The sequence below is a fragment of the Pistacia vera genome, unplaced genomic scaffold (assembly GCF_008641045.1).
Source record: "Pistacia vera cultivar Batoury unplaced genomic scaffold, PisVer_v2 Contig188, whole genome shotgun sequence".
NCBI lineage: Eukaryota > Viridiplantae > Streptophyta > Magnoliopsida > Sapindales > Anacardiaceae > Pistacia > Pistacia vera.
In genome coordinates this window covers 153,794-167,999 of record NW_022195981.1, presented here as the reverse complement: position 1 = coordinate 167,999, position 14,206 = coordinate 153,794, and the positions used below count along the sequence as shown (strand labels likewise).

Here is a 14,206-nt window from a genome sequence, read left to right as displayed (position 1 = left end):
AGGTTTGAATAAATGGAAAATTTGTAACTGACCCAATCAGGTCGGATCCTAATCACCGCCCACAATACTCTCAAAAAGAAACCGTTGAATAGTTAAAGCTGAAGATAATTACTTATCACGACTCTTGGACATGATTTGTTTAATTTAATCTAATATATGCTCTGCCATTTATGAAATTGCTTGTTCTTTCTTGAATTAATTATTTATTGTATTTGTAATCGTTGAAACTTCCAAAGTCGATGCCCTACTGATTAAGATTGATCACCATTGTCTATATTTTAATATATGGCAGTTTGAATTGAGACTTCAGAATGTGATGGTAGTCCAATTAAAGGCAGCGTACAGATGCAGAAATATAAAATAAAGGAATTCCACCTTCACTTTGACTCATCTCCTTTATTAGTGACTATTGAATTGCAATTAATTGTAGAATGCCATCTAGAAATCAGCCCTATGATAAGCCAAATCTTTTTTTTAGTAATATGGAAAAACTTGTAGATTTTAGAAAAAAAGGTACTTTTTTTGTTTACCAACTATTTAAATAGGGTTTCTTGAACAATCTTATTTAATTTATTCTTAGCATCAATCTGGGTTCTTGCACTATACATTTGCTTACGGTACTTTGTTAATTATGCTCTTACCTGACTGTTTGCGTATATAAATTTATAAATGATCAGTCGAGGTTCAAATGAAAAGTGATTTAGGAGCTGGTAGCATCTTCTTAGTAATTGTAAGTCGAAAGATGATGATCTTGGAGATCATCTTTCTCCTGATACTTACTTTAAATTTAAATTCCGACTTGACTTTTGAGGAACAACAAGATTCTACTGTAGCTTTGCATGGAAAAAACGAATTTCACTGGTTTGAAATTCAAATGGCAAAGGGTATAAGTGCAATGTCTGTATGTAGGTAATTAGAGCAAAAGGTCCATGTACGTTAATAAGAGAAACTAAGGGGTATGATATATGTTATGACTGTTATCGTGTAATAACTAGGGGAGTTTCAATTCAGAATAATAGATTTTTAGTTCAGTTGAAGGCAGATGTAGTAATGTAATGTGACACAGTTGAATAAAATTTATTACCTTGTGAATTCACCATTGAATAAATTTATACTTTAGATGGAAGATTGTAGCTTGTTTTCTTTCTTTTTTTGTAACTAGAGTGTTAGAGTCAGTTTGCGCGTACATAAATTAATCTCCAAGATCTATTAAATATTCTACAAGTCCAAAGATTAGATAAATTATAATATTATTGTAGTAAGTGGACCCAATATTTGAATATAAAATCAAAGAAGGAAGCCTTGATCACTGGACCAATCCCTGGAGTGTGATTCTTTTATGATTTCATCGTGAGTTGAGTTTGTATCTCCTTGGGAAAACATATAAAATCATATACAACTTATATAAGGTATAATAGTATCTTGCATGTTTGGCTTAAATTTTTATCTCTATTCTGGATCCTATTCTCTAAATAATTGTTGGCACACTTTCAGAAATATTACTCTATTTTTTAATTACATTTTAACCCCATAAGGTATTAATTTCACTAAATACCCCCTGAAAAAAAGTTAAAAATTAACAAAAACACCCATCAACCCAACTTGTCAGATTCCGGCAACCACCGTCGGTGATAGCCGGAATCTGTACAAACGGCCTAACTTCTGACCAGAAATGGCCGGAAGTTCACTGCTGTGGCCTTTCGGCCAGATCCACCACGGATCTGGCCGTCAGCGATGGCCAAAGAAATGGCCATCGTTGACCGAAAACGGGGCCATCTGGCCGTCAGGAAAACGACGGCCACATCTTTGGCCATCATGGCCCTCGTTTGGCCTTTTCTGGCCGTCGACGGCCATAACAGACCGTAGATCTGGCCCTTCGGCCAGACCATGTGTGGTACGGCACAGATCCGACCGGTCTGTGCCGTAACGAAATTTTCAGGTCAGATTCCGGCGGTGGTGGCCGGAATCTGACACTGCAGGTGGTGGGGGTGTTTTTGTCATTTATATGTTAGGGTCTTTAGTTAAATTAGTAAACCTAAGGGCTTTTTCACAAATTTTTAAAATTTACCTCGTAATACTCCCCTATCCAATAACCCATACTATCCCTAAAATCTATCCAAAATACTAAACCAAACGCACCCATCATTTTTATGGGGATCACTGATCAGGAATATATTACTTATTTCCTATTGAAGACCTCTATAGGTCCCACGGCGGGACAAGAGACTATCCCTGAATTAAAAAAAAAAAAAAAAAAAACCCATAAGTTTCTATAAACGTACAACTACGCCCTAAATAGTTTAAAGGTTTTATAAATTACCCAATCCTATAATCATGTCCGAAAGCAAAATAAATAAATTGGCTAGATTATCAATAAATAAGGCTAATGTTACGGAAATTTAATTGAACTCATTACATGTAAAAAACTTGTAAAGTCAATATTTTTGCCTAAACTTAATAAATTGTTGTTTTGGTGTAGTGTAGGAGAAATCTCTTATTATCTTAGGATTTCTATTCTAAATGGTTTTTAATTTATTTTATATTTAGGAAATTCTGATTTTTTATATATATATTTTTTATGTTATAGTATTATTCATTTTATCTAATATGTATAGTAGTATTATCAGTTTAAAAATATTAAAACATGTCAAAGACAGTTGTAATTATATTGTATAAAAAATTGATCAATAATTCTTAAAGTTTTAATATTTATCATTATGTTAAAATTATAGATTATTATATAACTTTTTGAAAACTTTCCTTTCTCACTTTGAATTCAAAGCTCTGCCACTACGCTGCCCAAGCCTACTATAAGTATATGATGCTAAAAATAATGTTAGCTCATAGGAGATAGGAGAGAGAATTTGTGGAGGCGTCACAAATTTTGTTAAGATGTAAGGTGTTTTGGATAAACTTATTATGGGATAGCATTGGTTTTGGGGCTTTCATAGCTAGGGCTGTTTTCGAGCCGAGTTTTCGGCTAAACGAGCTTAGCTCGTTAAGGGAAGAGGCGAGTTCAAGTTCGAGCTGAGCCGGATGAGCAGTTGATTTCTTGGCTCGGCTCAAACTTGTTAAGGGAGAAGAGATTTCTGGTTTAACGAGCCAAGTTCAAGCCGGCTCGTGAGTCAGTACAAAAACAGGCAATTTTTTGAAGTTAACTCAAGTACATATACACAAGTGCAGTACATCCACTTCGCATTAGAAATATATAAAAAACTAAACAAAGTTATGTCTCGAAGCCATCAAAATTGACCCAGATTCATCAGTCACATGCTGCATCTTCCATCCTAATCATTTCATTCAGTGACTTTCATTTAGATAAAAAAAATTACTAAAAGTTGGAATCAAAAGGCGTCGGCAATGAGATTGATGACAAGAACAATGGGCAACACCAACACGAGCGTGACAGCGAGAATAAGGCGGTGACAACAATGACCAGACAATGATGACAACAATAAGAAGGTGACAACAGTGGGCAACAGTGATGACAACAGCATGGTGTTGGGCAACAACAACAACGTGGTGTTGGGCGATGGCGACAGCCTGGTGGTGGATTGGGTTTCAGTGTTTCATGGCGAGAGTTGAAGGGGTAGATGGAGTCTGCGATGCCAACAACTCTCCGACAAATCAGATGGTATTAATGGCGATGACGAAGCACACCGAAGACGGCTAGAAAATCAGTTGAAAATTGTATGGTTTTGGTTTTTCTCGACAAAGAGGTTATGTCAATGATTTTAGGGATTTTAAAATTGGGTGGTCTTTGTCATTTTTGAGAACTTTTTGTATTTGAAATTTTAGTTTAATCTCCTATACTTTAGAAAACCCTCAAAAAACCCCCACTTATTTGAGCCAGGCTCGGCTCGCGAGCCTAACGAGTCGAGCCGAGGCAAGCTCAAACTCAGCTCGTACTCTCACATGAACCGAGTCGAGTCGGCTCGAAACCATATGAACCGAGCAGTTAACGAGCCAGATTCGAGCCGAGTCAAGCCGGCTCGAGAGCGGCTCGGTTCGTTAACCAACCCTATTCATACCTATCATATTACGTAGCCTACTCTTAGGATAATTGGTATTTGGTACCAGGTTTTTTGTTTTTGTTTTTGTTTTTTTTGTGATTAGGAGTGTTTGGGTCAGCTTGCGTGCTCTTAACTAATTTCTTGAGACTTTGAAGTGAACGATCGAGTAAATTCTTTTAGTGACCACCCTTATTAGTGCCTGAGGAGGCTCGAACTTAGAAACCCAACCCATATTAAACATCTTTGCTCTTTTACCATTACGTCATCCCATAGTAGTTTTTTTTTTTTTTTTTGGTCTCTTTGATTATTAAATTATGTGTTTTGTACCAGTATATCTTGGTAATTGATACAAAAATTATTATGAATTAGTACTATTCAATTGCTAAAGAAACATTAAACTCAATGAAATTGAACATAATTAATAGCAATAATATCATATTATGTCTTCAAAATGACATTATATGTTATCAAAATATTGTTCTAAGAATGTAAAAGTTGCAGAAACTTTATTGATTTTTTAGTCCATCAACAAACAAAGAAGAAAAAACCTCTATTTCTTACTTCTCCAAAACCACACCAATCTCAACACCGCCACTTGCATCTCTATTCTTGGCCAAACCAATGGTTCCACTCCTATCAATCGACAAAATCTCCATTTTATTGCTATAGGGTTATGCCATTTGGCCTTAAGAATGCTGGGGCACCTACCAGTGCTTGGTGAACAAGATGTTCGCCGACCAAATCGGTAAGACCATAGAGGTGTACATTGATGACATGCTCGTCAAGTCAAAGGTCGCAGAAAGCCACGTTGAACATCTGGAGGAAATGTTTGACATCCTCAAAAAATACCAAATGAAGTTTAACCCCTTAAAGTATGCTTTCAGGGTAAACTCGGGGAAATTCCTAGGTTTCCTCGTGAACCAATGGGGTGTAGAAGCCAACCTAGAGAAGATTCAAGCTCTGCTCAATATGAAAAGTATGACCAGTGTAAAGCAAATACAAAGCTTGACAAGGCGTGTGGCCGCACTCAGCAGATTTGTTTCTCGAGCCATAAATAGATGTTTACCATTTTTTGAGACCTTGAAAGGAAAGAAAGACTTCAAGTGGACAGAGGAGTGTGAGAGAGCCTTCCAGGAGCTAAAGAAACATTTGGGACAATCACCTTTGTTGTCAAAGCCTATCCAGGGTAAGCCATTGTTATTATACTTATTGGTATCAAAGTCTACTGTCAGTGCGACATTGGTACGCGAGGAAGGAGGAGTGCAATGGCCGGTATACTATGTGAGCAAAAGATTGCTCGACACGGAGACGAGATACCCTGAGATGGAGAAGCTCGCCCTTGCCCTTGTCATCGCTGCCAGGAAGTTGCAGCCTTATTTTCAAGCACACTCTATTCACGTGCTGACCAATTTCCCCTTGAAAAAGATAATGTAAAAGCCCGAGGCATCAGGTAGGTTAATCCAGTGGACAATGGAGATGAGTCAGCACAACATCAAGTACATCCCGAGGACAGCGATCAAAGGTCAAGCCTTGGCAAATTTCATATCTGAATTCTCCTACCAGCCAGAAGGTGAGTCAAGCCTGCCAAGGGCAAGTACCTTGGGAGAAATAGAGCAACAGAAGTTGAAGCTCGATGACTTATGGCAATGGACTTTATATGTCGATGGCTCCTCGAATGAGAAAGGGGTAGGAATGGGGCTCTTGCTCGAAAGTCCAGAGGGAAACCTGATCAAAGCCACGATAAGATTTGGGTTCGCCGCTTCCAACAATGAGGCTGAGTACGAGGCATTGCTCGCAGGGGTCTACCTCGCCAAGGAAATAGGGGCAGAATCCATTAAGGTTTACAGCGACTCACAGCTCGTGGTCCACCAAATTACCGGGGAATACCAAGCGAAGGAAGATAGGATGTCATCCTACCTACAGCTAGTTGAAGCCGAGCTCAAACAATTTATGTCTTTCACAATTCACCAGATCCCAAGGGAGAAGAACACGCAAACAGACACATTAGCCCACTTAGCCTCTGCAATGAACCAAGAGAAGGTTGATTCTATCCCAGTTAAGTTCCTCCCAAAACTAAGCATCTCCACTCCACAAGGATCAGTTTTAACAACAAGTCAGAGATATAGTTGGATGGACGCAATCATTGCCTACCTGAGAGATGGTATAGTACCAAAGGAGAGAACTAAAGCTAGAACATTCCGCACAAAGACAGCTCGGTACACACTCATCAATGATAAATTGTACAAATGCGAGTTCAACGTACCGCTGCTACGATGTATTGATCATGAAGACACAGACTATGTTCTAAGGGAGATCCATGAGAGGATTTGTGGAAATCATGCAGGAGGTAAATCCTTAGCTTATGAAGTACTTCGCCAGGGGTATTATTGGCCAACGATTTTCGATGATGCGGCGGACTATGTGTACATATGTGATAGGTGCCAAAGGTTTGCAGATATTCCGTGAGCTCCACCTCAAGAATTGACTACTTTGACAAGCCCTTGGCTGTTTATGATTTGGGGCATTGACCTGATCGGCTCATTGCCTCAAGGAAAATAAGGCTTTAAGTTTGCAGTGATTGCTATTGATTACTTTACCAAGTGGGCAGAGGCTGAACCCTTGGCTACCGTCACGTCGAACAAGCTGAAGGATTTTGTCTACAAAAATATTATTTGTCGGTTTGGAATCCCCCACACTGTAATAATCGACAACATGAAATAGTTTGACAGTGAAGACTTCAGATCTTTCTACAGATAACTTATCATCAAGAAGAGCTTCATCGCAGTTTACCGGCCTTAAGCCAACGGTCAAGTGGAGGCTGTAAACAAGGTCATCAAACATACCATTAAAAAGAAGCTCGATGCCCTAAAGGAAAGATGGGCCAAAGAATTGCCCAAGGCCTTGTGGTCCTATAAAACGACAGCCAAGAGTTCGACAGGTGAAACCTCATTCTCTTTATCATACGGATGTGAAGCAATGGCCCCAATTGATGTGGGAATCAGTTCGTTCTGAAGGAAAGTTTTCAACGAGGAAGTAAATGAAGACCTTCTCCGCTTAAGGCTAGATTTAATTGAAGAGCACCAGGCCAAGTCTCAATTGAGGCTCACCTCATATCAGTAGCGAGCCAAACGATACTTCAACACTAAGCCAAATGATACTTCAACACCAAAGTCAAAAACAAAGACTTTGAAGTAGGCAACTTGGTTCTCAGAAAGGTCATCCAGGGGACCCAAAAACTGAACTTGGGGGCACTTGGACCTTGATGGGAAGGTCTTTTTCAAGATCTTAGAAAAGCTCACACCAGGGTCTTTTCACATAGAACACCTTAACGACGAACCAATATTGCGAGCCTGGAACGCCGAGCATTTGCGAAGGTATTATCAATAAGCAGCTCGGGTCCCACTTACGTTTCTCTTTTTTATTCGTTGTAAGGCCACTCACAGCCAAAGCACTTGATCAATAAAAGACGTATTATTCATGATTTCTCTTTGTTCACTGTTAATGTTTTTTTAGCATTTATTTATTGCCTCAAAGGTCGTGACCTACGCAATGGTATTCCAAAAAGAAAACTCAGAGTCAAGAGTCTGGAAAAGGTAACTTATCCCAAAAAGCCACGCCAAAATCCAACTCCTTGAGGATGAAACATCCTAAATCGACGAAGTTAAACATGAAAAAAAAAAATTCAAGAAAAAACATGTAGAAGGAAATCGGCCTTAAGCCAGCGACTAAAACTCGAAGCGAACAATTGATCCAGAATCGGAGTTGCTTGTCGCAAAAGATTTCCTTGCACACATCCAAAAAACTCTTCAAGAAGCGAGCTACACATAACTTAGAGTGAATTCGGATCTTCTATTACAAGTCCAACTAGGACGAATGAAATGACTTCGTAGAAATATAATAATCGTTGCTTGATAAGGGAATACTAAGAAATTTCTTTTTCATTAATAAAATTATGTTGCATTCTAAAAAAAAGAGAAGAAAAACAACAACCAAAGAAAAAAAAATGTATGATGCTTCAGACAGTTGGGGGAGCAAGGGGATCATCCTCAACTGATCCAGGGAGCTCGGTCCCAATGGGAAGAGATAGTTCTTCAATAGAAGGGACGACAATAGATTCTCCAAGGTTTGGAGCCTCGCTCGGGGCAAGTGTAGATAGGGGAGCCAGATCCTCGACTTCTAGCTTGAGCACGATCTCCTTTTCGCCCTCCTCACACTCTTCTTGGCCCTTACTATCATCCTTGGAGTCATCTAAGTACTGTAGGCCATTCCTTGGGCTTCAACCTTCATCCTCTCGACTTCATTCTGGTAAGCTCGCGGAAGGAAAGAGAAGTCGATCATGGGGTGAGCTTCCCATAGCTTGTACACGAGAAAAACCGACGTTTGCTATACTTGAGTAGTGATGGCCTCGTTCAGCTCCTTAATTTGAAGCCTGAGTTGCTCGGCCTCAGCTTCGACTTTCCGTCGACCTTCCACCTCCTGAGCAAGGTCAAGCAAGGATTGCTTAGATTTGGCCTCCCAGTCCGAGGTGGCCTTCTGAGTTGAGGAAAACTCAGAGTTTAGCTTGTTATTGGTACCTCGTTGCTGTACCAAATTCTTCCCGGCTTCCACTATCTTAGCTTCAGCCTTTGTTCGAATAGCCTTGCTCACGTTAAGCTTGTCAAAGAATTCCCTTTTCTTGACCCCAAAGGTTGCCATTTCCCCCCTAAGCCGTTCGAGCTCAGCTTCCTTGGTCGGCTTATCTTTCTTTGCAACCTCAACTCTAGCTAGAACATCCTCTTTCATCGTCTCCGCCAGTTTCCATCCCTTGTGATCGGATAACACTACTCTGCGACTCTTGGAGTCTTCGTAGGTATATGACTTTTTTGTTAATGTTATAAAATTTGTGTGAATGATCAAAGTGTCGGAATGAATTTATGCATATTTCAATTAATCTATTAGAACTCTGTAATTATCTAATCTTGAAACTGTTAACCAAATAAAAGTTCTAATGGTCACTTCTATTAAAAATGGTAGGAATTCGAACTCAAAAAACCATATTAGATCTTCTTCTTACTTTTTTACCCGAACTTGAATTTAAACTTGAAAATCCATATTAAATCTTTATTTACCCTCCTAATGTGAGACTACTCAACAGTAATTAAAGTTATAAAATTTTAATGTCTTAGTTTAGATGTGACAAACACTGAACATAGCACTTTAATTTATATTTTTATTCATTTCATTTCTCAAATTCATTTCAACTCTGTTTATTAGGTTGGACCGCAGCCGAATATGAAAAAGTAAAAGAAAAAGAAAAAAAACTTATTGAGTCGTTTACTTGTTTGGGGGGTGGGGTGTGGGGAAGCCAGTCAGTTTTCAAAGACAGCATATAGAATTATGAGAAACACTATGCATACTACTGGTTTTTACTAACCAGCCTACAACATGACGTGGCATCTGATGTGGAGATGCCAATTCATCTGCCACGTTAGATAGTTTTAAAAAAAAAAAATTTCCCCAAAAAATTTCGCGCAACTGGGTTTATAGAACAAAATTTTGCCTGCAAAAACTTTGCCTCTGTAATCTCAATCTTAATAACTTAAAATCTTCTCTCCCAAATCTCAATCTTAATAACCTAAATCTCCTCTCTCAAATCTCAATCTTAATAACCTAAATCTTCTCTCTCAAATCTCAATCTTACTCAAAACCCAAACTACCCATCCCGAATTTGACCATTTGAACTGTCAGCTGCGACATCCATTGTCGTTGTCGCATTTGTCTTTGTCGCTGACCAGTGAGAGTTCCTTTTGAGTGGTAAGAGCTTACTCACTCAATGGTCTCTCTTACTTACTTGCTGTTGTTGGGAGAAGTGGAACACAACACTTGCTTGGTGCTTTTGAGTTGAGAACCATGTATAAGTGTGTACAAATTTTATGATAAACAATATTATAGTAAAAAGGAGCTTTGTAAATCCAATAAATTGAAGAAATTTTGTGCAAATTAAAATGGTGAAAGGAACTGCACAATTTGGGGAAGAAAAGGTGAAAAAAATGGTTTGAAATGTTTTATATAAGGTGTCGTGGAGCTTGCAAAGCTTAATATTCATAGTGTTTCTCAAACCAGTAGTATCCCAATCTTTGCCTCCAAAAACTGCTGCTGCAAATGGCTATCATCAAAATGTCACATAATTCGTGAATCTTCAAAATTTGAACAATGCATTGTTGAAATCTTTTTTCCTTCTCTTATTAGTTGTGGCCATTTCATGTGCTGCGTTAGATGGGTATAAGAATGAAGTAAGAAATGAGTAGATACTTGTTCCTAAATCTTCAAAGTAGCTAATCGAATATACACCTTGAATTGAAAGACTTAGAGTTGTATATGGGTTTTACTTTGGTATTCCATAAGGACCAAGATAAATATACATATGTTGACTTGAGTCAATTTACAACTTAATTATGTGAACAATTTATTTTAACAAAATTCTGCATTTAGTATCAGAGCCAATTTGACTGACTTCAATGGCTGATTTCAAGTGCTTTTTGCTGTTGAAGGGCATGATCTCGATTGTAATGGAAGTGTGTCTAAATGGGACATCAATTCTTGTTATTTATGTTCCCCTTGCTTATCTTTTTGTTATATGTTCAGAAGCATGTATAACTAAATCATTCTCTAGTTAGGTACGTATATGGAGTTCTTGAATTCAGAAATCTTATCAGTTGTTATAACCATTTTTTGTTTCAGGGTTCTGGTTGGAAAAAGGTTGGCAATTTTTAAGGACTTTTCCAAACAGATTCAAGCAGCACCCTTCGGACAAACATTTCGAGATCAATACTGTCAAGAGGGTATGTTACTGCTGCTTATACCAATTCACTGCCTATGAATAAAGGTGTAATTCTTTCAGGATTTTCCGTTCTTTTTCAATCAAATTGTGTTAAGACATAGATGGTTATCTTCTTGATTTAACTGTAATTATTAATTGTTTTTTCTTAATTATTAATACACAAGTTTAGTTTAGTTCATTGCATCCAAAATGAATTTAAGTTGTTAAGGGTTTTGTAGAGGAGCAGAAACAAAGGTTGATAACATGCAAGAGCGGACAATGGAGGAGATAAATGAACAGTTAAAGGCTTCAGTTTCTAATATTGAAAGGGTAAGCATTGTAATGAAATGAAGTTATTATTATGTATCAATGAGTACCCATGTTTGTATGATAAATGATGAATTTTTGTATACGTACAAGTTAATGTAGTTTAAACAAAAATTTGGATGGTTTTGTTTCTATCATGTTTGTTATCTTATAATATTTTAATTCTGGGTATTATAATATAAATGAATCAGGATAATCAATTTGAAGAAGTTGAAGATAGAGGAAGTGTAGAGGAGGAATTGGAGCCGTAGCTTTGGATGGTTTTTGATTCACTTGATAATCTTCTCCAATACTACAGAAGCTATGGGAATAGAATGGGGTTTGAAGTTATTATAAGATCCTCAAGGAAAGGAGATGATGGAGAGGTGACAAATGCAACACTAGCTTGTTCTTGTACTAGGAAGTCGAGTAGTAACACCCGAAATGCTTTTAAATTGTACCCAGTGACAAAGACAGATTGTAAGGCTCGGGTTGGTGCAGCCGTACGTGGTAACGGAAAATGGAAAATATGTTCAGTGGGGTTGAATGATAACCATGAGCTCAGTAGCCCAACGAAAACTAGATATTTCAGGAGCAATCGTGGTATACAACCATATGTGAAAAGGAGACTTGAAGTAAATGATAGGGCCGGGATTAGGCCGAACAAAAATTTCAATTCCATGTTAGTTGAAGCAGGCGGTCCTGAGAATTTGACTTTCCTGCAAAAAGATTGTAGGAACTATATTGAAAAAGTTAGGAGGATGCGACTTGGTGTCGGGGATGCTTATGCAATCCAAAAATATTTTTTAAAGATGCAAAAAGATAATGCAAATTTCTTTTACATGATGGATTTAGATGATGAGGGTCGATTACATAATGTTATATGGGTGGATGCAAGAAGTAGGACTGCATTTAAGGAATTTGGCGACGTTGTCACATTTGACACTACATTCTTGACCAACAAGTATGATATGTCATTTGCGGCGTTTGTTGGTGTTGACCATCATGGGCATTCAACACTCTTAGGTTGTGGGTTAATCTCCCATGAGGACACGGAGACTTTTGTTTGGCTTTTTGAATCTTGGCTTGCATGTATGTGGAATTGTGCTCCAAATGCAATAATAACTTATCAAGACAAAGCGATGCAAAATGCAATCGAGATTGTGTTTTCGGGTACACGGCATAGATGGTGTTTGTGGCATATAATGAAGAAATTGCCGAAAAAGTTAAGGGGTTACAACGAATACGAACATATTAAGTTTGCTTTGCAAAATGTTGTATATGATTCTTTGACACGTGAGGAGTTCGAACAACGTTGGACTGGATTCATTGATAAATACAACCTTCACAACAATGAGTGGTTACTTGGACTGTATAATGAAAGACAACGTTGGGTGCCATCGTTTGTAAAAGACACCTTTTGGGCGGGTATGTCCACCACTCAACGGAGTGAAAGTATGCATGCATTCTTTGATGGGTATGTAAATTCTAAAACCACTTTGAAATAGTTTGTAGAACAATATGAGAATGCACTGTGTGATAAAGTAGAAAAAGAAAAGGAGGCTGATTTTAGATCATGGAAATCATCGATTCCTTGCATAACTGGTTATCCAATGGAGAAACAATTTCAAGAGGCATACACGACTGCAAAATTCAAAGAGTTTCAACAAGAGCTTACTGCTAAGTTGCATTGTGAGATATCTTCTTTCCGGGCCACTGAATCTGAAATAGAATATATTGTAAAGGAAGTTGTCGTGGTAGGGGAGACATGTCGTAGTGTGCCTTTTGTGGTTTGCTGTGATGACTGTGGTTGTGATGTTCGTTGCAATTGTCGATTGTTTGAATTTAGAGGGATTATTTGTCGACATGCAATAACGGTATTGCTTCATAAAGACATTTATCATATATCTGAAAAGTTCATTTTAAGAAGGTAGAGGAAAAATGTATATAGATGCCACACGAAGATTAGAGTCAGTTATAATAGCTGGAGCAAGACTGCTGAAGGAGAACGGTTTGATCAGTTGTCTAATTCATTCTCTGAGGTGGGCTGATTTAGCCTCAACCAATATTGATGATAGTAATATGGTGATGCATATGATTACTGGCATGAAGAAGAAATTATTGTCAAATGAACGTGCTGGCAGGATTGATAGCCATGATGACATGTCATGTCACAGTGGATCAAATTTTGATAGTGTTCACGCTAATTCCACAAAGGCAAGCAATAAAATTTTAACTCCCTGGGCTGTTCATTGCAAAGGTCGACCTCCATTCAAAAGGAAGCAATCAAAGCTCGAACAAAATGTACGTAAAGGTAAACAAAAGAAATTTCATGAAAAAGTGTGTGTTGCGACATCCCTAAATCGATTGTATGACGGGGGTTCCCAAGAAACCAAGCAAGCAAATGAACATTTTCAAGATGCGATTAACTTCCAAGGATGTGAAGAAGGAGTTCATATATTAAGCTAGGTATGATTCATTAATTTTCTGCCCTTTTCTTTTTGGTGTACAATTAATTTCTTAAGTCATTTTTTTTACATTTTCCAGAATTACAGTGAAAGGTCAGTCGCTTACAGGCCGTATCCAGCAGATTCAAACTTGTGAATAAAGAATAATAGGTGAAGACCATGGTGAAAAGAATAGACAATTTGAAGATGTTATATCGTAAATTTGTATTATATAATTTATTTTTGTTCGTTTATAATCCAAGTTAAAGATATCATGCTGTTCTTGGATAATATTTTGTTCTTGTACCATATATTGTGCATAGTTTCTTACCCTTGTATCATGAACAATATATTTTGTTCTTGTCTAATATTTTGTACATGCAAGGCATCAATTTAAAAGACGCAAGATTTACTATAAGCAAAAAAACACTTTATTAATACAATTGCTGGTATTAGCCATTTCTTGTACAATATTTTTACCAAACAATACATGACCCCACAACATAACATTGGGGAAAGAACATCTAAACCTTGAAGCATTTGAAAACCTAAATTAGAAGCAATAAATTACATCAATGAGTTGCAAAAATATGGTTCTCTTTAAAAAAGTTGAGTCCGATGAGCTGACTTCTTGATTCTGA

General features: G+C 37.7%; 1 protein-coding gene across 1 annotated transcript; it reads left to right on the top strand.

Moving 5' to 3' along the window:
- The first annotated feature begins 11,453 nt into the window (after positions 1 to 11,453).
- Positions 11,454 to 13,052, top strand: LOC116126954 (protein FAR1-RELATED SEQUENCE 5-like). Its single transcript, XM_031412625.1, has 2 exons — positions 11,454 to 12,546; positions 12,634 to 13,052. Exons 1-2 carry the CDS (start codon positions 11,454 to 11,456, stop codon positions 13,050 to 13,052), a joined length of 1,512 nt encoding a protein of 503 aa, XP_031268485.1.
- The last annotated feature ends 1,154 nt before the right edge of the window (positions 13,053 to 14,206 follow it).

Excerpts from the sequence above, each read along its gene's own strand:
- LOC116126954 (XM_031412625.1), top strand. The coding sequence starts at position 11,454 with ATGGGGTTTGAAGTTATTATAAGATCCTCAAGGAAAGGAGATGATGGA. Across the intron at positions 12,547-12,633 it reads AAAAGACACCTTTTGGGCGG|AACAATATGAGAATGCACTG; the intron begins GTATGTCCACCA and ends AATAGTTTGTAG.